The 26,171-nt window shown below is 31.9% G+C and overlaps 1 protein-coding gene across 1 annotated transcript in view; it reads right to left on the minus strand.

Annotated features, from left to right (window-relative positions):
• Positions 1-25,423, minus strand: part of LOC132919886 (amyloid-beta-like protein) — an 88,151-nt gene extending 62,728 nt beyond the window's left edge. Inside the window, exon 1 of the mRNA XM_060981796.1 lies at positions 24,938-25,423. Coding sequence (XP_060837779.1) covers positions 24,938-25,000 — 63 coding nt within the window. The 5' untranslated portion in view covers positions 25,001-25,423. The remainder of the gene's footprint in view (positions 1-24,937) is intronic.
• Between the last annotated feature and the right edge of the window lie 748 nt (positions 25,424-26,171).

Here is a 26,171-nt window from a genome sequence, read left to right on the forward strand (position 1 = left end):
GCGCCGCGCGACGACGCTTTGAAATAATTTGCCCCTCCCCCCGATACGTACCCGACGTCGCACGGTGTGGACTGTTATTATGACTAGACACGAAACTTCCAAATGGTAACACTTGGTGAAAAAGATGCACTTGTAATTAATGTGTGTATGCTATATAACTACGAGGATGAAGATATATATATCGAATCAAATAGTGCACAGTGAACTAATAACAAAAGTATATTTTATATTATACGGTCTGCATAATAGTAGGCACTGCGTTTACCTCACACTCGAGTGGTATTAATAATGTCAACAAGACATAGTATAATATAACTATTGTCGTGTGGTCATATTATACTTTCGATACAGATGATATACTGCAGATATTTCAGACATTAAAACTTACGAGTATTATATGATATTACGTTAAACAAATAAGAAAATAGAAATGTAACATTGACATTAAAATATTAGTCAAAATTAAATATTTTCATTGAATACGAGAGACAACAGATTTATTTGACACGGGAATAAATTTATTTGTAGAATATTGTAATCCTGTACTAGAACTACGCACTAACGCGCGTATCTATTTTCACGAAATTGATCTTTTTAACGAAATATAGATGCTTGGCGTGCAAACTCGAGAAATCTGTTTTAGGGCTCGTCACCTATAGATTGTCATTTTATATACTTCTAGAACTGGATACTTGTTTTTAGAAATGGATATTTAAAGTGTGTTTGTATATGACTCATTCGAGAATTTCAATGTTTACATCAGGCAATACAATGAAATGTTTGAACTATACATTTCATCTATGATAACCATATTATGAATTATCTATTAAGTGTTTTTATTAAAACTTAAAACTGCTCTAGTTAATCCACTGCAGTTAATTTGATGTTAGGGTTTTATACATTTAATAATACTACAGTGACATTAGTTTTGTGTTAAAATTACAATTTTTAAAGTTTAAAACTAAAAGTATTAGTACTAATACGTACAAAAAAAAAAACATTTTTATTTTAATGAAAAATCACACACATTTAGGAAATTGTAATTACTAAAAGCAAAAAGTTAGTGAATTTTTTTGCAAATATTTTAATTTAAATGGTTTTATATTCTGTCATTTGGTTGCTAAAATTAAAAACGTGTTATGTAAAATTAATTTCAAGTGTACATTTTCACAAAAATATATCTATTCTGTTTGATAAAAAAGATAAAACGAGTATCTCGTTCACGAACTTAAAAACGGATTTCACAACGCTTACGAAGTTCGAATATTGAAAAATTCAATTTCCCGAAATGGATATGACATTATTATACTATTATATATAACTATATAATATATATTTCACATGATTATTGTTAAAAAAATCATACTTTAAAGTTTAAGTTCTTTTCTAAAGCTTTCGAGGTTAAAGTTTATTTCGAACTCGTTAAATTAAAAAACTTATTTTAATCGTAATTTATTTTTAACGTATTATTCGAAATATTAAATACATCACTCATAAGCATAGATTAAAATTTTATAAACTTTATACGTTGAAAGTTTTGTTGAACTTTTTGACTTTTTGCATTTCATTAAAACAATACCTATTTCTTATTTGCATATAATCAATCATATACCTGATTTATTTGATTTAAGGAAGTGGTTACATGTCATAATCATATTATAATAATTACAAAAATGTGCAACGAATAAATGTAAATATATAATATATAATTTACGGTGGAAACTCTTATAATACTCTATCGATACAATTTTATATGTACAATGCATGTCGTACATACATATCTATAATGTAGTTGAAGTTGATTTTTGTACGATGTTGACCTTATTATACAGTATAAAACCATAATATTATATTTTATTGAAACCTTGTAGTTGTATAAAAAAACAATAGTTTAGTGTAGAGGACGAGAAATCGTAGGAATAATAATAATTGTCGTACTATGATTTTTTTTTTGTGCTTGTCTGCTACGAAAATTACATTGTCACATCGCCCCTCTTTACGCGGTAACCGGAGAGAATCAGTATCGATGCCGCCGAAATGTGTTTAATAATACATAATATATATATATATATATATATAATACTACCGTCGGACCGCCAAACGTTCGATTTTTATTTATTTTTTGTTGCTTCGCATCGTTGTGTGCAATCGAGTCGAAGAGTAATCGGGTCCAAAAATGTTAGCATTTTCCGTGAAACATTAATGCAATCTTTTTCGGTGACTACGGATGACTTGCGTTTGGCACGCCATTTACAGCGTATATATACATTATATTATATATACCTCCTCGGGGAGGTCAGTGCCGGTGTGTATATATAATATGTATAGTATGCACACGGGGGAGCAGTGGACTGTGAAGTCGGTTGGTATATGGCCTGGCGAGCTATATAGACGGCGTTTTCCCAAATCGGGTCGTGTGATTCGCCCGGTGAGTTTCGTTTTCGTTTTATTTTCGGTCCTAAGCCGAGTGCCGCGTCCTAAGCTCGACACGAGGTCGTTCCACGAAATCCCCGTCGCGCGCAGGATTAAAAAATATCCCGACTTTGTGTACATATTTCACATTCTTATATATGCATATAACCGACACGTATAGACGCATAATATATTATATACGCCGCTGCCGTACATATCATTATACACATACGAGAGTACTAAAATAAATATAATATAAAAAAATTGTCGAAGTATTTATACAGAGAACGATTTTCACTTGGTCATAATCTGACGCCATCTTACGTTTGCCTGAAAAACGCACCTGCTCGCATCACCTGTCGTTTGGGGGAAAAAAAACCGGTTGATCGTGCAAGCGTATGGCGTGCCATGTGTTTTTTTTAACAATCACGATATTTCAAACGTAACGAAACTTTTAAAACTCCTATGTATTGTATTTATGTGCATAATAATATTGTAAAATATGACGCGTATTGCACTACATTATTATTAAACGGAACAATAAATCGGACGTTGCAATATCAGATATCGGATATCTGCAATTATTAACCATACCTTAGGGCAAAATTGTTAAAGAAGAAAGTCAAATCTAATTTTCTCTCATGAGATATTTAGTTCATTATTTTATTATTATTATTATTATTACCATATATTTAATACAAATTGCTCGGAACACAAAGCGCTCTATAATATTATACGAATATTTGATACATATTTGGAAAGTTCAAGCTCTTGAAAAGATGAAACGATATTCCGAGAAAAGCATAGGACGCTTATGAAGAATTAGGTACGCAAAATATTTCAAAAGACAAATTATAAATATGCAATACAAATTAAAACAAAACTTAATGGAAGCTCGATCCGTATAATATTATTTAATATACAGAAACTATAACGAATATATTTATCTCAAAATCAGTATATAATTTATCATGATATGATATAACTTTATTAGCATTAGTGTGTTGTAGTTAAAGTCAATTACGTCGCATTCAATAATTTTCTACTGAACGATCGTAAACCATAATCGTATAAAATAATACAGTTTTGAAGGGTTGAACTGGAGTGAAATGTGTATATTATTTTATCACCATAATATATCGACGTTTGAACTGTGCGAATATATTTATATTTTTTTATCAACCGTGCTTCAATACACCACTGCGTTTGAGTTTTAATTGATTTCTGTACATCATAATATGTTTGTCGAACGTCGATTAGATTTTCGTTGATTTAACGCGTGTTATAGGTACCACCCTTCGACAATCACCACTGGCCCTTCGGCGTGTACAGAGAGGCATAATGACGATAATAATAACACCCATGACATATAAAGGTACGCATTTCGACAATAATAATTATACCACCACCGTTGCGTGTTTTCCGGACGGACATACAACGTGCGTTATGATAATGTAATAAAATACATAATAAACCATTATACATAGGTACGTCATGATGTAGGTATGTATTTTCGTATTTTATATCGGACGAGAGGGGAAAATATTGTGCGCATCGGGCGAGTAAATTGGAAATTTCGACGTGGATAATTAGCTTGGAGGGTACCCACTTTACACCACGGACGTTTGCCTGAATTGGCAATCAACGGGCTGTTAAATTGAATTTCTGCTGGTTCGATTCGCCATTGCCATACACGAATACGTAAAATGTATAATAGAACTACTGATTCAGTTCAAGTGAGCGACTGCCCATCATGATGTATATGGACATCCGTAGCAGTCATTTCGCCTCAATCGCAGGCATGCGCGATGCGCCGGACATACAATATCATATAATTCGACGAGACGAACAAACGGACATCGAGTATCGTCGAGGTGGGTCTCTTCAAAAGAAAATTAAAAAATATAATGATCCGCCGAAGGGTTGGGAGTTGCAGCGTAACCTGTGTTTATTACTATTATTATAACCACAGTTGGTCGATCGAGATAATATAATACCAAGAATAGCATTACTATTACATAATATATACAATTTCCCGACTTATTTAAAAAAAATAATAAACAGTAACTTTAATAAGTATTATAATAACAACTATAGTTAAAATGATTATCTAAAATATTTATTCAGCACTTAGTCATGACTCACTATAGTGCAACAAAAAGTCTTAACTTTATTTAAATGTCCGTAAAAACTATAATCAGATTACATTTTTAATGATTCGGAAAATATAAAACAAATATTTTTCTTAAATGTTCGGTTATTATAAGACCCACAGAGGAATGACCGATTTTTTTGATCTGTATTACTCGTACATAAGTTGTATAACCGTTGTAGCTTCTCATTTGCGAAACTACTCTTGGTATAATAACAATATATTAATTTAATGTCTAAAACCTATATAGGTACACATAGCTGATAACTATATAGTGTTCAACACTTCAAACGTTTTGTAAACCATTTAGCTCGGCACTTTGACAAAACGTATATCATTTCACCCTTCGCGCGCGCGCATGCACTCGTACAAAAACATACACACACACACACACATTATTATAATGCTATGCGAGACGGTACGAGGGGTTTTCGGTCGTCTTATACCACATTCCACACAGCATCGCTGTACTTGTATTATTATCAACGTGTCTTTTAACCCGCCCAACAAATATTCCGTACGTTTTAAACATTCCAAAACGGCACTCTTGCGTTATTTCCACGAATAACCAGCGAAATGGTTAAGTGCGACGCTCCTAGTCCAACCATGCATATAGAATATAATATTATACCGAGTCGAAAATGTAATAATATTATAATACATTATGTCGTCCGTTTTTCGTTTAAACATGGTTCAATATACGATAGATAGAAGGAAAGATATTTGGAATTAGTTAATATATACATATATTCACATACACACACATAATATAGAGTACTAAATTTTATAATTGCCGAGTATATTATTATTATTATTATTATATATTATTCCTTCGGGGTTCGTGTCTTCAACGGTTATATTATAATTTCTTCCGACTCGTTTAGATATAGAGACCCCGTTACACATTTTTTTTTAATTTTATTATTCAAATATTTATAAAAAAATGATGTTTAAACGAAGAAAAATATGCGATAATTATCATACCAATTGATTTAATGAAATTTGTATATACATTTAATAGTAGATATAACAAAAAAGTATGTATAACATTAGTTATGTATTTTATAGGTAAAAATTAAAATGTAATATAGTTTTTGTTGACATTTGTTACAAAATGAGCCATTATGTTCAATGTATATTTTGCTACCAAAATAGTTAGAATTAGCTATTCAAAGGTCTCCTTAAACAAAATACAAGATGCAAACAATAAAATACAAAATTATTAATGGTTAATCTTTTTTTAAAACTTTGTATCGAAAAGAAAATACCTATCTAAGAAATGGAAAATACAAGATTTATTTTTTTTCACATATTAGGTGTATAATAATAAACACAATATTCATTGAATTTATATTTTTTATCAACTTATTTGTCATTCATTTTATCATTATTTGCATACTAAAGGAGGTGAAAAAAGTTATTAATTATGCACTGTCTTGTAAATAACGATTATTTTTATAATCTAACAAATATGGTAAAATTATTTATTTTTAGTATTATTTGAAAATATTAAAATAGAATACAAAAAGTTCATATTTAAAATTCTACTGTTTCTTATGGTGTAATGAAAATTTTTTTTATATTTTTTATAAAACTTTTAATAGATTAATAATTGTATATTTTATATTTAATACACAATGATAATTAAACAACAGAAGTTTTACATAATATAAATATACATAGAGAATATTTTTATAAACACAACGTCATAAAAATATTTACACTTCGGTTAAATACTTCTATACTTGATTTCACATATAATATAATAGTATGATGAAAGGTTTACGTAAGTAACGATTGTGTGTGATCATTTGATTTTACATTGGTACATTTGCATTTCCACTCAGTGATGCTTAGCAAATGGCAATATTATGTAAAGTATGTTCAAACATTTTAACTCGGTATTTCATATTGATGATGACGTCCAAAAATAATTAAAATTTTTTATAAACTTATTTTATAGAAATTAATTTCTTCTGCATTTTTCATATAATATTATTCGAATGCGGTTGGATTTATTATTATTACCAACGACCATCCGTGGCGCATCCGAATGTTTTGACGTTAAACCCCGGAACTTGCGGCGAGGTCTGTGACGAGAAGCGTGTGTCTTAGAAAATTGCCAACAAAAACATAATAAAATATTATGTATACAACGTTAATACAATGTAGTGGCGGTAGCAGAGAAGGCGCGAAAAACGTAAATAGGCACATATATAATAATAATATTAGCTGTAACACGGGTACTAGTCATACTATAATATATTAATTAATAGTCACTGCGGTAGGTTCGTCGCAGGTATAAGTACTGTGCTACGTGGTGTGTGTACGTGTGCGTGTGTGTTTGTTTGTGTATGTGTTTGTGTGTGTGTGTGTGTGTGTGTGTGTGTAATATGTGTGCACATTACCGGAAGGAGAGGAAACGCAATCAGCGGACCGATGACAGATGGATACTCGCATTCGGACTTGCTATTATATACGCGAGCGCGCGCGCGACAAGTCATTAGTTATCTGCGTGTTATTGTGTTAAAATCATCACACACTAGCGCTTGCACACAATGCGAATGCCGAGGACGCGGAAGAAATCTTCATTACAGAGTAAGAGAGAGATGAAAATGGCCGCGGGCTGGTTTAATTCGAGACGTCCGGCAGCATCATGTCGAGAGAGGACAGATATAGTTAGAGATAGAAAATATAAGTATATATATATATATATATATATATAGTATTTGTATAATATGCGATGATGACGTAAAACAATGGCCCGTTCGGTCTGTTTTAATTAAAACTATCCACAAAAGCAGCGTCTGCCGAAAGCTTCCTCGCGTACTTTATTCCGCACAACAACTGCGCTTACTCCGCCCGTTTACTACGCGCCACACGTCATTTCTTGTCCATCACACGTACGTCTCCGAACGCCCGCAACGAGATAGATGAGCCCCTCCGCATCTTCTACGGCTATGCGTATGCATTTTATTATATATATATATATAATTGTTATTGTTGAGATTATTATAATAATAATTTGTATTAATATTATAACTGCAAATAACGAGAATATGTTTACCTTTATAACGGAATGTTTTATTCCCACGACACGATATCGGTTATATATATATATATGAAAATTGTACGTTTCCTTTGTGCTCATAATCATATTTAACATAATATTAATATCATATAGATATGAGTTTAATAAAACAATAAGTCATCTGCAATAATCCACCGCCGAGCTTTTGAATAACAAGAGACGGTGTTACTGAATCGGAAACCCACACACTTTTCATATATATATATATATATATATATATTTATATGGATGAGTATGTGAACGTAAAGAACAGTATGATTTTTGCAAGGCTTTTGGCCAATCAAATAATACATTGAGAGATGAAGAGAAACACGCGTTCGATAAATTCCTTGAAAAGATGCGGTATGAGTTAACCTTCTGTTCCTCTGTTGCTTGATATACACTTCGATAGATTCTAACAATGTCATAAAGGTCTGCCGCCGCCACTTTATGAAATGTATTATGCAGCTTTATATAGTTCGGATCCATCTTATCCGTGGGTCAATTTCAGCAAAGGTTTTAATGTTGTTGAGTTTGAAAAGAAATCATCGAAAGTTTCAAATAACATTGTCGTCGCCGCGAACTAAGGTAAAATGTTCAACGCTCGGTAATTATTCGATTGAAAAATATAACAACAACTAAAAATATGATCGAACGAACCGCGTACGGCATAATACAAATTATAGTCAGCTTTTAGCGTTTATAGGTACTATGAGACCTATGAAATTGATCGGTGCGAATTGGAGCGTCTAAAATGTAACAGACCATGAAAGGATTGGTCTATCGGCACTGAGGTGCGAGGGATGAAGAGTTGTATTGACAGAGTGAGGTAGAAAATTATAACCTATATGGCACGTGAAGGCTAGAAGGTTTCAAAGGTTAATGGTGCGTGCAAAACGTCCGTTCTTTCAGTAAAATAAGCAAAATATGGACTGTGGTGAAAATCTACAAACAAACAATGCTGTGAAACAACATTTTCAATAACCGACATGTCAAATACCTGTAAAGCGTATTTACAAGTAGGTAAAGAAAATCATACTTTATACTAACATGGAATATAATATATATATATATATTCCCAGTTTCTATTACGCGTAATTTATGAGTCTACATTGCATACCTATGTAAAATAATAATAATTAATGGCATCACTAGTATTAAAATAGCACTTAGTAACGTTTAATTATTTTTATTAAAATCGGTTTATTTTACTAAAATAATTTAATATAATAATAATATATCACTATATTATGCATTTGAATTGAAACTTGTTAAAATAATATGTAAAAAATCTGCAAAACATATAAAATTCTTATACAATATACTGACTGGTAAAATAAATAAATACATTATTAGAATAAATATATAAAACAATGGCATCTAAAAATATAATTATAATTTTATAATCGATAATAATATTATACACGACGTATGTGTAGGGGATGTGGAAAAAAATCAACAACAGTACCTATTGCCAGTAACCATAGTAACAGAAGGCATGATGGTTTGACAGAAATGACGGGCTTATAAAGCGTCAGTATTGTATACGTATATCATATATTATATGAAAATCCTAAATGTATACGACGATGGTTGTTCGACCGATTTCATTTTTAAACGAGAAAAAAGGAAGAAAATCATGAAATCTAGTACGTTTTTATTTTTCTCGTACTTTAAGACCTGGTCAACTGCAGAGTGTATTTGTATGTTTTGATATATTATATTACGTATATACTATATATATATATATACCGAAAACAGTGGGTGAGGGGGGGCAAAAAGTAGGATTAACTTCAGGAAATTGCAAAGCCACGTTCTGAGATCTCACTTCAGTGCGTATAACGCATTAAGCAACCAAAAGAGTAGGTATATATTAGGATTAGATTTATTTAACGTCCACGGTCCATTACACTTCTAGGTTGGTATCTATCTAATTTTACGTTCGCACAGTATATGAAATGGCCTTTGTTTTACATATTTTGAGTATACAACTGTAACTATATTTCACTCAAATTGTATTAGGATTAGATTGGCTAAGAGGATTATGTTGAAATCATATAATAATATACATAGTATATATTATTATAGTTCAAAAAGTGAAAATATCCTATTTTAAAAATTGCTAAATAAGAAAAATATAAATACATAAATATTAATAATCCATAAATCAGTTTCTATAAAAAAAAATCTCTTGATATTTTTTGTTTAACATATTTTCAGATTCCATAACAATGCTGCTTATCGTAAAAGACAACTTGTAAATTCGCCTTCTCCGTGGAAAAAAAAAAGTAATAGCCCTATATATTCAATTATGCGTTTCATTAGACGACATCGAAGGATAATATGCACGTCTTCGCTTATATATAGTGTAATTAACATATCATTTTATTATTGTATTATAATGGGCTACATTGTATTGAGTTATAATAACTATAGTAAGTCGTCAAGAAACAGTTATTGCACGGAGGCTGAACGCAAATTCATGTTATTGTAATTTTTGTCTCCTCCAATTTATTCGTCTCATGGTCGCCGTTCGTTATAATATTATGTATGGATTCAACGAATGCATTTAACTGGGATTTTCTTTGATCGGCCGATAGTGGTGGTGGTGGTGGTGGTGGCGTAGGCGGAATTTCGATTGGTTAAATTTAATAAGGTATGACGGATCAAAGTAAACTAAAACCAGAGGAGTATTCGGTTATTATTATTATTATTATTTGCTGTTGTCGTCCTTATAGCCGTAGCTCTTCTCCACTCATTACAAGACTTCGTCGTTCTATATAATAGGTAAGTGTATATATATATATATACATATACACCTAGCCATGCATCAGATTAGTGTAGCTGCGTGTAACATCATACGTTGTGCACGAAAATCAAAAACACCGCCAACGTTTTCCGTAAGGTATAAAATTATTATCCAACGATATTATATTATAATTGACTATTGTACATCGATCGTAATACGTTAAAATTACGACCATTACCGGGTAAACGTTAAATATAAATATATATTATATAATATAAATTATTGACAATCGATCACCCGTACCAATCTGCGCTAATAACTCATAATTAGTAATTTCTCATTATACTATATTAGGTGTACCTATATAGTGTACGCTTTTTATAGTCTATACGTGATGTATTGTTTATTTTATAATATTTAGATTGTTCCGCTTTATAATAAACACCTGCGTCGACGTCGCATCGTAAAAAGTTTAATTTTTCATTTATTTTGTTAAATGCACTTGGCGTAGCTAGTTATTCAATTTTGCTCGTGTAAAGTGTAATATTATCTACGTTGTTTTTAAACGCCATAATATTATTTATTGCTACATAGAAATTTGATTGTCAATCAATTAGGATATCATCAAATAGTATTATACAAATTTAGTGGGACAATGGTTAAATAGGTTATCACAATAGCTATAGACGTTATAAGTTTCTGAAATCTTAATATATTATATATTATGTTAAAACGTTTAATTCAACGATGATAGATTTCACCATATTTTAAATACTCACTAAAAAGTGACTTTTTTCATACCGGTGGGGCGTTAGTACTCATTTATTGATTTCGCTATTTCATGTATAATTACAATGATACATTTCAGTATTACATCAATTACAATTATAGGGCATCGTAAACAGGTCACTAAATATACTAAATGCACATAACTGTCGGTCCAATAAGTATAAATCGGTTTATCAAAAAAAAAAAAAAAACCAAACACTTGATGCAACGGCATCTACATCCAATCTAAGGTGCAACAGGGCCAGTTTACATTAAAATGTAAATTATATTAAGGGAAATCAGTTATTATATAATAATAAAAAATAAAATATGTTATTAAGACAGAGAATATAATTTGTATCATTTTTTTTTATCGTTTCAAAAACTATAACAACTTTCTACATACACATGTGATCGCATTTATTTTATTTTACGCATTTATTTTATTACATAGAAATTCGTTTACAATAAAAATAAATCGAAAAATATGTTTGCTAAAACCACTGATAATATTATAATGGTTATTAAAAAAAAAAAAAAACAAGAATGCGCAATTGACAAGAACATTTCTATTGTTGTAGTTTTTATAGTACTTAAGTGATATACAGTCAAATAATCTTAAATATTTTTTTATTGCTTTCTACTACCACAGATAAACTGTGATTTATATATTATTATTTTATCCTTTACACACACATTTCGGTCTCCGGTTTCTTTCGCTATAAAGTTAATGGTTATATTGATAATATAAATCATTCGAAGATAATTTTTCAAATAATTTTTCGTGTTTAAAATACAAAGGTATAATAATTAATGTTTAGATATTTTATTATTCTATCACGTTTGATAAGTACGTGAGTAAAATTAAATCAATAGACTTCGTACATATAGCTGTGGCTATAAATATTTGTGTTTCTGAATATTTTGTATATTAATCTGTTTGTACTCGTTTGTTACTGAGTAGATTTCGAATGCAAATTATATTATTTATTTGAATTTTGCTTTATCTCGAACTTTATTAAGAATATTCATAATATGTCATACAAAGATGATTATGTATTAAATACTATTTAATGATAATTAATAACATATTTTAATATGTAATACAATATTAAATAATAAGTGATGAATCAAATGAAACATTTTTGTGTTACAATTTGTGTTCCCAATTGTATTAATAATACATATATATTTTTACTTGATATATAAATGTACAATATGTATCAAATGTATTCATATAATATCCAAGCCACGGTTTAATAATAATATAAATGTGATATAATGTGATATTCGTAAAAGTTGTGATTATTATTATTATTATTTTTTAATGTGCCGTATCCATCTAGATAAGTATTTGACGTAAAATCGTATACGTATGCGTGGGTAATTCACATCGACCATAGCATGTACAATTTTTACTTTAAGTTCCAAATCGAGATTTAGTAGGTACATATTTTGTCTCTTCCACTAGCTTTCCTCGATTATTCTCTCTCTGTCACTCTCTTGTCTGTGTCTCTCCGGGCTCCGAGTAAGTCAAGCGCGCCCGCTATATTATTATACATTTAATATAATATATGTGTAGTCGTTGTTGTTTAGTGGCTTAGTTTTTCTGGAATTCCGTGTGGTAAATGTTTGATATTCTGCTGTTTAACCGCACGTAATAATTCACTGCCGCCTTCTGTTTTGTACAGACTTTTGATTAAAGTAGACTTGTCCCCTGAATAGGACACCGGGGAATACCGTACTGGCTTGTCGGATCGCGATATAAAGTTATCACAAAGTAGTCACCCAAACAATAAAATGATAATACTCATAATGATATTATGTCATCCCGGCTGTCTCTATTTCGTTTACATCCAACGAGGCCGTTGAGTAACACGAGGTTTAATTTTGACTCTACAGACATCGGAGATAACACGTTTTATTATTATTGTTATACCTAACTGTAAAGGGCGATTCACGAAACATGTTCATTTCTATTTTCCTTCGATTATGTACATTAATTCTGACTTTTGAAAATTTTAATTTTAATTAATAAAAATAATCAATATAATTCAATGTCTAATAAAATATAAATTATACATTTATAGGTACATAATATTTTTAAAATACTTATAGTTTGTTATTCTCTTAAATTTTCATTCGATGATATAATGACTATTTTTCTAGATTAAAGTACTTATATTTTATTATTGCTATTCAAATAATCGAAAAAACTCGTTAATGAGTTGAAATAACAAAAATCGCATATTGCAAAGTATCATTTTTATTGTTCTCCGCGGTGTATACTTATCATATAAGTAATAAGTAGGTAGGAACTTTATCATTGTTGATTTAAAATTAAAGCTCATATTAATGATAAAAGTACTGCATTATAATCCTCTGATATTCTAAGGCCGTATTAAAACATACGGTGTTGTGAATTAATATAATTGGGTTTAGCGACGAGCTACTCCGACAATTTAATCAACTTTTGAGTTATATAAACGAATAATAATAATAATAAAAAAAAAACGGGGAAACACATAGAATATACGATGTAATAATCTGATTAGAATAATCCCTGAACGATGTCAAAAAAAAAAAAAATGAGTTGGAGGACAAAGGTAAACCGAAAAAGTGAAAACGAACATGAAAAATAAGTCCCCGATTATAGCGGCGGTCGGCGTGTGTAGACAAAGCGTCATTGATGATGATCCCGTGGGATAAATGTTAGTGCGGACTAGCAGCTTTATATATATATATACATATATATATATAAATACGTATTTGGCTTTTGATATTATATTATATTATAACGAACGTTGTATAAAACGTGATATTTCAAACCAGCTAAAACCAGCTCTTATAATATTATAACACGTATATATATTTTATATAAATACGGATGGTGGTGGTCTGTGAATAATATTTTCACGCCATGTATTATTATTTTTCTATACAGATTTATATAAATATATTTATAATGAATATTATATTAATATTATGTGGGACGTCCGATTAAAAATGTGCTCATAAATAAGTGCAGCGACGCGATAATACTGGTCGAATAAAAACATTTTGTTATTATTTTAATGCTGTTCATTTCGTCAAAATTAAAGGGTTTATGACGTACCTACTTGTATTTATCCCGTATATCTGTGCATAATATAAATGCGGGGCAGATCTCGACACGATACGACGAAACTATTATATTATTATTAATCCAGCTTTTGCTTCTCACTTGATACAGAAAATTATTAACATTGTAACTAATAAACGACAAAAACTCCTACATTTATGTTACAATAGATATAATAATAACAATATAATAAGTAGGTACTCTTAAATGTTGATGTTAAAAAATTAAATTTCAATTGTTACTTGTAAAATGTTATAACATCAGTTATATCGTAACCTTTTTCATTCAAATATAAATACTTTACTAGTTAAAATCAAATAACTTTAAGCTTCTAGCTATTATAATATTCTATTTAATGGTTAATAGGTACTAAATAATAGTCGAGTCATAATAGATTGTTAAACAAAAAACAATCTTTAAACTGAATTTTCTGCAATGGCATCGTCAAAAACAAATAAACATGTAATGTAAGATACAAGCCATTTATTTTCATTGACAAAATAATTGTTTATGTTGGAAATATATATATGTTGACTTAAAAAGTTTGAAGTTAAAACAAAAAATAACGTAAAACGTAATAATAATATACAGAGATTTATACAAACACAATATTTTTTTATAATTTACATATCAAATGAAATATACTTCTCGAAAACTAATATGATAAATTTATTTTTACATTTACTAGGTAATATATATATCTACGAGTACATATTTATCTGTTGTTAATCAATATATATTATATTCCAGGAAAAGAATAATACCTATAACATTATAAACATATGTGAAAATAAAATATAATAGTTATAGCATGCATTTGTGAATTATATTTCCATATAATTTGTTAGCAAGTACTAAAATTCGTATTTTCAATTAATTCTTTTCTTTATACCTAATAATATTGTTAAGATCTGTCGATTAAATTGTGAGCAAGTTTTGACTCATGTGTATTGTTGTGACAAAAACTGACATAATACAAACCAACCTATGTTATTTCAAGGTATGTGGGCAAGAAAATACATATTGGTACCTATGTATTTTGTTATTATAGTAAACTAATATTTATACAGATATATGATATTATATAATATATACCTACTATTAGTTCATTCTCGTGTATAATTTATCTTTTGTGCACTTATATAATATATTATATACATACTCGAAAACTATTGGAAGATATATTATGAACGAGAATAAACTGTGTGTAGTTAACCGGGTCGATCGACCTGCTACCGAGTGGTAAGTTTGTTCAGAATACCGTAATTAAGAAAAGTGTACGCGCGTGATGTTTACATCCCAACAACCAACTCTGCAGAAGAAAAATAACACCTATCTATTTTAGCTGTAAAAATCGATCCAACAACGAAATTGTCGTAAATTCGCTTTATCTTAGCAACATCAATATACACACACACACACACACACACACACACACATAAATTATATCATATAATACAAATACGTTAAACAACACGAGTCGTTAGTTCATGTCGTTTATTTCATATTAATCTTGCGAGCATGTTTTTCATTAAATTGTCCAAAAAGTCGACTTTCAAGTTCAAACGCCACTATTGTTTATTGTTTTTTTTCTACTCTAATCAAAAGTTAAAAGCATAACAAATCAAATACCCATCAAGCAGGCGTTTATCTATCATAATATTTCACATAATATATATACATGTATTATCACAAAATTTATCATAATATATTACACTCGGCCAATAATAAAACGTCTATATATTGTGTTTGAATATTCTTCCGATATAATTTTCAGCGGAGATATTATACGGTGATGACGTCCATATCATTATAATATGTAACTGTATGTAAGTATTATATCTACTGACGTATATGTTTGTAATGACACGTGGTAGATGGATATATACGCGTACCTATAGGTATAGAAACTGTATACATAATAGTGTATTAAACCCTACGCTGTGCTGCGTACAATAATAATGCAGTCATCGCCGTTCTTCTCGCCGCCCGAGTAAGTCGCACGCGCGGGCGGAAGCCACTGAAAGTCGAATCTAATTTGTGTGTTACACACGAACGTGGAAACGTGACTCTGGCATAGTACTGCCGCCGCCCAGTCCCGTCCCATTCCGCTCTCTCACTCTCTCTCTCGTTGTCGCCGACGTATATGCACAGCGAGCGTATCGTATCGTATCGTATCCTGTGCAATAGTATACGTATATACGATTTCCGACGTGGAAATTAAACTTCGTTCATCTCTGCCATCGGCGAACGGTTCTAAAAAATCGTACTCATTGTGTATGTGTGTGTGTGTGTGTGCTGTTATATGAGGGGAAACCGAATAGAAAAAAAAGTATAAAAATAACCGAAATAAAACAATGGGGAAAAAAATAACATACACGCACATGCACACACACACACACACGTACAGGAAACGGTTGCTGGAAATCAATAAATGGACTACCGCCGGCGTGCGTATACTTCCTGACGTATATACTGCAGCCACCGCCTCCGCCGCCGCCACATAGTGTGTGCGTCCGGCAAATATGTACATAAATCCACTCGTGTGTGTGTGTGTATACGTGTGTATCCAATGCGTGTATATTATCGTATAATATTATATATAATTAACGTTGTATGTTTCATCAACTAGTTCCCCCTCGCCCCCGCCGCGACCGCGATTGAACCTGCGCGATCGCTGACCGCACAAACTTTTCCGGACGAGGGTCCGCGCGTACAGGTACAGTCCGGTGGTCCGTCGTTTGCACGGTGATGGCCGACTACAATACGGCGGGCTCTCCGTAAACGTAAATTTTGTATAATCGCGATGACGGTTTTTTGACGCCTATGCAGCGCGTTCGCATGTCTGCTCGACTACCGGTTTTCACGTTGTAATTATATACATACACAGTAATTACGAAATCGTTTATTATTTACATGTTATACTGTGACGTAGATACTAACTGAAATCGTCCAAGCCGCGCACCATAATACATGACTACGATATTCATTATTCTTGTTTGTTTTCCTTCTTGTGTCTATTATATATCCTTCCGGTTATCGGCTAACGATATTTATTATATTTTACTCGCCATCTAATCTAGGTCTTCCCGGGTCTTCCTAAGTAGTATTTTCCCAAATTCCTTCAATATTCTGTCATAACTCGCTCTCTTTATAGTTTATATACTCATTTTTTTCAAAACGTGTTCTAGAAATTGGATGCTATGGACATATTATTATGAGGTCTTTAAAACAAAACTAGTCACTGGCTCCAAAACGTATTTCAGTTCTATTACTTGTTAATTGAATATTTTTTATCAACAGTCCGTGTCTGTATCAAATATTGGATTGACAATTAATTATTCTCAACGCTTTGTCATAAGTATGTTTTCACCTTTCTTTTGCGTCGCATTAATATATGTAGTATGTACTCCACTTAACTTCGTAAAAATCAAAAAGAATATTAATAATTGGTCCTACTCTATTATTGAACTGACCATAAAGTTTGAAGTAATTAAAACAAAACGTAGAAAATTGATTATGCAAATATTATAAACTTTGTAAATAACCATTGAGACCACCGTGCACTTACAACGTTTGTTTGACAATTAAACATATTTTCACCGAATCTCGTCAATTCTCAAGATAGAGTTAATTCAAAGCTCTCGGAATCATTAGCTGAATCGCTCAATCAGGAATTTTACTCTATATCCGGCGCCATTAACGTCATTGTCGCTATCCATTTATACATGATGTCTCTAAGATAAACATAAATAATTATTATAATCGTTTAAAACGTCAACTATTATAACAGTTACAGTTATTACTGAACGATATTTGAAAAAATCGATTAAAATTATTGCATAATATAGTGTACATACTGTATACGCACTCTCGCGAGACCAGCAGGTGGTAATTCGATAATTTTAACGACTTTTTTTTCTCTTTTTTACTTTTTACTTTTTCTACAACGCTTTTTAAAATATTTATAAATTGATGATGCTATGTCACTAATGGATTGTAAGTGCTTAAAATCAAAGGTTGTTATTCGTATTGATCTTATATTAATACATACAATGTAAAGTGCAATCAAATAATACTCTTAGAGACTTTTGAATGATTTATGTAGATTAAAATTTAATTTATTACAAAAACTAAATAATATAAATAAACGGATACAATGACGATAAGTAAATGGTTAATATTTAAGATTTAAAATTGTGTTTATATAAATGTATAAAATCAAATTTTTCTATTAAATTGTATTTATATAAATATTTATTTTCAAAAACATTAATATTTCGTAATTAATTTAACTTTTTAAATAATAAGTACTATTTATAAAAAATTTAAAAAAAATAATATAAAATATAGGTGCTAATCTTCAAAAATAAAATAATAACTGAATAAAATATAGTTAACATAAGGTATAAAAGTTATTATTTATTTTCAATTGTTATTTCAAACATTTTTTTACACGGATTGTATATAGTTTGTATATATATTGGATTATTTTTTATTTAGCAAAAGTCCGTATAGCATATTTTTTTTTAGTTTTCTGTATGTTGATTATGTGCGTTTAAAAAAAATATATTTATATATTATATATATATTTGCTTGTCATCGCATTCAGGAGCATACAGATTGAATCAATTTTCAACTTTATGTATAGTTTTTTTATCTATATAGTTGGAATACATCATTTATTAAAATTGAATGTGATCTACTCGATGACGAAGCATGCTAAGGACAACCTACTAGACTGTAAACAATCTTTTTTTGTTTTGTTTTATTTTAGTAATAATTTAGTTATAAATCGAATAAAATAATATATACGATATACATGTATTTGAGTATAATATTTAAAAGCAGTTAGACCGTAATAGACCAATTTTGGAATATAATTTATATATACATATATATATTATTTAAAATCAGTTTAACAATATACCCAATAAATTGAATAAATTTCCCAAAATTGGTCTATTACGGTCTAACTACTTTTAAATATTATACTTAAATACATTTATCGTATTATATTGAAATATAATATACTAAACAAATAGGTTTTGATTTACAAGAGTTTAAATAAAGTATATTTTATTATTCATACGGTAAACATGCATAATTTTTAAGTAAATAAATAAGTGTTATGTAAAATACACATGTTATACACAATGTACATATTATTTTATTTGACTTAATTATCATGATGTCGTAGGTGTTGCGGTAGTTTCGTGGACGCGATATAATAACTAAATATAAGTATTCTGTTTATTAGTCATTTAGGAAGACAAACAATGAAATATATTTATGAATAAAAAGTACTTAAAATATTACGTAAACAACAACGAGTAAAAATTAATTTGAAAAAATGTTGTATTTTATTGGTTGTAGGGATGAAACAAAGCTAGCCTAAGCTCATAAATGAATAAACAATTAATCTTAAAAGATAGCTTAGCTTTATATATCATGACTTTTTAAACGTAAAAATTAAAACTAAATATTTATAATAAGAGAATGTATTTATATAGATAAAAAAGAAAAAAATAGGCTTACAATGTTATGTTGATGAACGAATTTACATTTCTAGAAATGTAAATCAAAATTAAATTTCCAGAAAACAAGACTGGCAAAATCACTTTGGACCTTTTCCAATTTGGATTTCAGACCACGGAGACGTGGTTTAATTACTATGACGTCATCAAAAAGCTAAGAGTTACTGTGAACAAATCCCAACAAATAACACCAATACAAACGACAGAGGAGGTATTAATCATTATTACCCGAGAACAGAGACTATATAATAAATCCTGGATGCTGACTAACAAAGCAAAAAATCAATACACAAAACAAAAACTATAATGTTTTACACATAAATAAGTATATTGATATGGAAAGCGAGTAATCTATACATTTTGATTTTTAATTTTATAATGGTGGGTGCATAATTTTATCTTATGTGTGATAAAATAAAAAAACACAATATTGGATCTTTTAATATTTATTCATCTGTTAAACTTTGAAGGAATTGAAATTGTTTGAATATTAAATCGTCGTTAAAAGTTTCATACGTAAATTAGCGGCATGATAGGTAATAATATTATAATGTAATATGATTTATTAATGAAACAGCAGGATGGTTAACAACAGCTGCCGATTAAACCATGATCAAATTATCGTAAATCCGATAATTGAACTTAGAAAAGGAAAAAACCTCTCTGGTTTCTACACCAATAATTTCGAACTCGATAATTGCACTGTGTGCATGTTATCGTTCATAGATCGTCATTTTATTATTATACTATATCATTACACTATCATATTATTTTATCGTAAATAAGTTCATGTTGTTATTAAATGTATACTTTCTGTTTTATATTTTTTCATTTGTCACTATAATTTAAAAACTACGGTAATCCATAAAATATATTAAACACATAAAATAATCATCTAGAAAGCTTTTGTAACCCTTACATACTCTTTATGTTATGATACAGAATTTATTTTGGCTAATTTATTGTAATAACTGTAATCTATGCATATTTATTTGTAAAATAATTAATTATTTGCTAATATAATGTGTTTCTGAGCAAAACATATTACTTATTTACTCTATGATTTTACAAGCAAATCTTTAAACACGTAAAATGCATTTTAAAAATGTTAACATAAAATCAAGGCCATAACCACTAATATCATGAAATGAATACTAGAAGCATGCGCCTAAAGCACCTAAAAAAATAGAGTTTGTTGCTGTTCTATACTAGGCACAATCGAAACAAGACAGGAAGTAAAGTAATGACGTTTTATTTTGTTGTAAAATAGAAAAAAACACGATTGATTGTTTGTGAGACTGCATAACGATAAAAAAAAACATAATATCGCCTATATCAGTACTCATTTATGTACGTTATGCTAAATATAGTACACGGTAAATGATAATAAATAGATGCTAACATAATAATATTATAGATACAAAAGTGTGGTATGTATTAATGACTTATCTTTAAAAACCGCTAAAAAGAGTTGTAATATTTATCACAGATTAAGAATATCCTAATGATAATATATTTAACTAACTAATAGATCGACTCCATTAAGGAATTTCAATTTACAACGGAAGTCAAAAAGGTATCTAAAATGTGGAGAGGAAAAGTATTATTATTATAATTATTGTGGTCACTGAACAATTGATGTAGTTATATTATGCTAAATAAATAAACAACGCGTTAACAAAGCTGATGCATACAAAAGAGTCGGACGGAAAAAACTAAATGAAGAGCGCTTAAAGTAAAGGATTAATGTGATTTTATTTATTATTTTATAATTGCTACATTGAATAAAACCTGTAATTTTAGCTAGTATAATCTATACGTTATATAAATTATGTCGATAATATTCTTATATTATTAACATTATTAATATCCAGCTTTGTTATGGACCAGATGGATCTCTAAGCTGTTAAATGATGAAATAATTTATTATATATTATGCCATTTTTGGCGCGCGTGTGTGTGTAATAGCGAAAATGGCTTGTGGAAAAATAAGAAAACCAAGAGAGAGATTGTGTGAGAGTGGAGAAAAAATGTAAAGAACGAAGAAAGCGTAGAGAATAGAAAAAAACCGTCGCCAAGGCTTTCTGTAATTACCCTGCGGTTGCCGTCCACGCGCGTCAAGACGTTAGGCACCACCCCTCTCCAGTGCTTACATTCTGCGAGACGTGGGGTGCTACGCGGGTGTTCGGTGGGTGGTATTTGGAGCGAGCGGTGCTTGCCGCGGCAACGTCGGGAAATATTGATTGTCCCGCGCGCCCTCCGCAGGCACATGTGGAAAACAACCCTCACCCGTCAGGCTATTGCCGCCGCCGCCGCCGACAGTGTTTTGCTGCCGGGTGAAATTTAATAATCGAGCCCCTCAGGTTACGACGACGACGACGACGACGGAAAAGGGACGCTGTCGTCGTGGCGCGGGCGACGCGTCCCATTCTTCTCTTTTTGCATTAGGTAAACGTTTTATTCACCCCCGCGCTCATACACGCATGACTGACATACACATACACACCCATCTACATACAACAGCGACGATTTACCCCCTCGTCGTCAATCGTTACCTGCACTGACCGACACTACCACCGCCGAATAAGAGCTACCCCTACGCACCAAAGCATACTCGTGTGCGCCACGCTATCACCGCTGGTAATATAATTATTGTTATTAATTAAACACACGTGCTGAACGTTTCTCACCAAACCCAACGCATCAGCAGCGATTCCGGATACCATCACCACTCGTGTTATCAAACGAATTCGTTTGAAAAAATGAATGTGGTTATTTTGAATGTCGTATCCGTCAAAAGCTCATTTAAGTCACCGATGAAATACAACAGTTGCACATACTATTCACATCACATAAAATGATAATATTATGTCTCTCGATAGATTCCTCGCCTATATACGAGTTGCAACTTACAACGATACATGTATATTATATTATAACATAATAATAAAGTTTTGGAGTTGAAAACATCGATATAATGTTCACAATAGTATCAAAATATACAAGTTTTTACTATATTTCCGTATATTGTATACTTCTCGCACAATATTATGTAACACATTATATAGAAAACCTAACGGTTTACTTATAGATACAGATCGTTGACGTATTTTTTTTTGTGGAAACGAAAAATATTAATCTCAGCGGTGACTCGATAAACTTCCCTCCGCAAGTAATGAAGCGTTCTCTCGGGTATAGTTGAAACTCGAAGGAAGTACATCGGGGAATTCTTAATCTCCGCAACATGCGCCGAGGAAAAAATAAAAAGAAACGTCGTACAATAATGTTATACATATAGTTTCTATTCAATAGTTGATTACCTACACAGAGGCGCACGCGCATAAATTGTTCTGTACGGATACATTTTGTGAGATGAAAATAAAAAGATGAAATACGTCATCCCCGTCAGAATTTATACAGGGATGTCTGTAATTTTGAAATGCTCGGAAATTATAGTCATCCGGTGTGTCCCCTAGTCGTATAAAGATCGACCGCGCACGGAGACGTGATGGGAAATACAGTTGAAAGGACAACTGGCATAGTATATTTTTTAGATAAAATAAAAATACTTGAAAACTAAATTCTTGTTGACCACTCGATAGGTTAGGCATGTGTTACACAAAAATTCGAAGTACGAGTGTCTTAAAGTAATCAGTACGATGAAACCGGCAGGTGGACGATTTAAATCGTCTATAATATATTATTATTATAATAACCAGATGTAAAAAAAAACTAATTCTTCACTCGTTCCAAAACGACAAATAACTTACTCGGGGCTGCAACTCAATTACGAGCACGTGATTTTTCTGTACACTAATTATTATTGCAGTTAGTTGTTTTTTGGCTGGTCATCGCACTGAGGTCCATGATGAACAGATGGAAAAAAGAACAAACGCATACTAACCGGTTTTATGTGTAATATATTATTCACAACGTTCATTTGACATACATTAATACCATAACCGTTGTGTATAGCCAGTACAGTACTATTACAATGGTATATAGCTCGTAAAAATATACACCAGTTACGTTGTAATAATATGTTGGACATAAAACATAGGTATTTTAGCGTAAACAAAAAATCTTTGTTTTCGCCAAGTAAAATACCTTTACAGAGGGTGTTATTTTGTCATCTACTTCCGTTTAATGCGACGTAGTTAAAATGCCGCATTTAAAAGACAATATAATAATAAATTACAATGCCGGTTGTTCTTTTTTTAAATTTCGATCGCATGTATGTATAGGTAACCAAATATTAAAAAACACGGACCGCGGTCAAATAATAATCATAATCATTACCTGCGGAGATGTGATCGTCGCGGTCGCGTATCGGCTATTATAATACTACCATTATAATTGCATTACGAGGGTCGTCTCGGTGGACCGTTTTATCTGGTGTACGGGTCATCGAGAAAAAAATTACTATTCACACACACTATTGACATTACTAAAACACTCGATATTATATACCCACTAATAACGGTTTGCCTGCTCATTTTTTTTGTTTCTCTAGGAAAAAATTATTTGGTTGTCGTTGTCACCGTCATGATACACTGCAAGTGCAGTGACCGAAATACGAATATCCGGGATATCAAACCAGTAGCAGATAAATGAGTTATTTCAGACGTGACCAACTCTTAAAAAATATTGAGGTTTATTCTGCTTCCAGGGTTTTGTTTCTAATTTTAGAGGGCAGGCAAGTAAGCTCTTCAATCAATTTCAATATTCGTTATACACTCGCTACCCACAAAAAAAAGGATGATTTGTATAATGCATAATACGTATACGAATAATAATACTTAATAAAAACACAACAATATATTAATCTATGCAATGGTGATTTAAATGCAAAACAAAAATGCCTCGAAGATTAAGTACATCCCAAATCAGGATCCCGTTATAACGCTAAATTATAATCGATGCTAAGCCGATCACACCAACAGACGTCCGACGGGCTGTTTTTTTTTGTTAAAATCGGGCACGGCCAGTGGCTACCTCGTCCCGCGTTAACCAAACGAACAGTCGATTCAAACAGACAGACTGCGTTTAACATTTTATACATTCCGATCATTCTACGCACAGCGGTATAGCCGTTATTAAAAAGACAATTGGCGATGGTGGCACTTACCTTGAGCGTTAGGGCGTACAGCGGCGCGACGAACAGGGCTGCGCACAGGACGACGGCCCGCATGGTTGCAGTGGTGGTCGATGTCGTGTGTTATTGCAGCGCGCGTCCGAAAGCACTCGGACGGACGGAACCCGACGGGTGCGCGCGGCCGTCAGTCGGCGAAGAACGAGAGGAGCAAAAACGAAAAAAAATAAAGATTTGCAAATGGGACCGACCGAAACGAAATCGATGCGAAACGCGGTGTCGGAGACGAACCGGCGGGCACGATTATGATGTTGTGTACAAGTACAATATTGTGAGTATCGCAATGTGACTGTTCTCGAACCGAACGGCCGTCCGAATACTACTGACGGCGACGAAGTACGGTACGTATAATGCCCACTACACCCGGTCTCTGCAGTCGGAGGTCGTATAGTATGCGTGCGCGCGCGTGCGCTCTGGTGACTGTGTGCGTGTGCCGTAAAGGACTATTAACCATATATATATATATATATATGTGTGTGTGTGTGTGTGTATATATATATATATATAATATAAATGTACCTATATATATATATATGTATATAATGTGTGCTGTGAGGCGGTGGACTAAATGCGCGAGCGCGCGGGGAACGACCGATGTGTCGCTGGCTCGTCGCAGGAATGTCGTGTACGACGCGGCCGAGATGGGCCCGGGACGAGTAGAGCGGCAGCGGTGGCGGCGGCGGTGGCGGTAGCGGAGGTGGCGGTTTGCCGAGTGTGCGCAGGTGCGCAGCCGCCGTCCGGATCTAATGTATACGCGTTTCCCATTCCGCGACGGTGCAGAGCGCTCCGCCATCTGTCCGCCGCCGGACCTAACCGACCCGGTCCCGACGCGCCGCCGCGGGGCGAGTTGTCGGCTCTGATAACCACCGTTTTTATGCATTTTCTAGACTTCCGTGATTTCGATTTGTTTTTTTCCGACTTGCGAATGATGCGTGATGGCGGCGAACACCTGCCACCTGCCATACTGGTATATCGATATTGCATTTTATATTTATGTTATGAAAATAATTTATAATATAGCGGTGCGTATAGTTCCCGGGAAACGGGTCGTCGTCAGTGTAGTCATCGGACCGAAGTCGTTGGCCAATAGCAAGCCGAATCGCCACAACGGCGACGCAGAAATGATTAATTTAGTTTAAGGTTCGTGGACAAAATTTCATTCCACTTTTTCCACGACACTATAGATTAATGTATTTACAGAAAAAAAAAA

The sequence above is a fragment of the Rhopalosiphum padi genome, chromosome 2 (assembly GCF_020882245.1).
Source record: "Rhopalosiphum padi isolate XX-2018 chromosome 2, ASM2088224v1, whole genome shotgun sequence".
NCBI classification, from domain to species: Eukaryota; Metazoa; Arthropoda; class Insecta; order Hemiptera; family Aphididae; genus Rhopalosiphum; species Rhopalosiphum padi.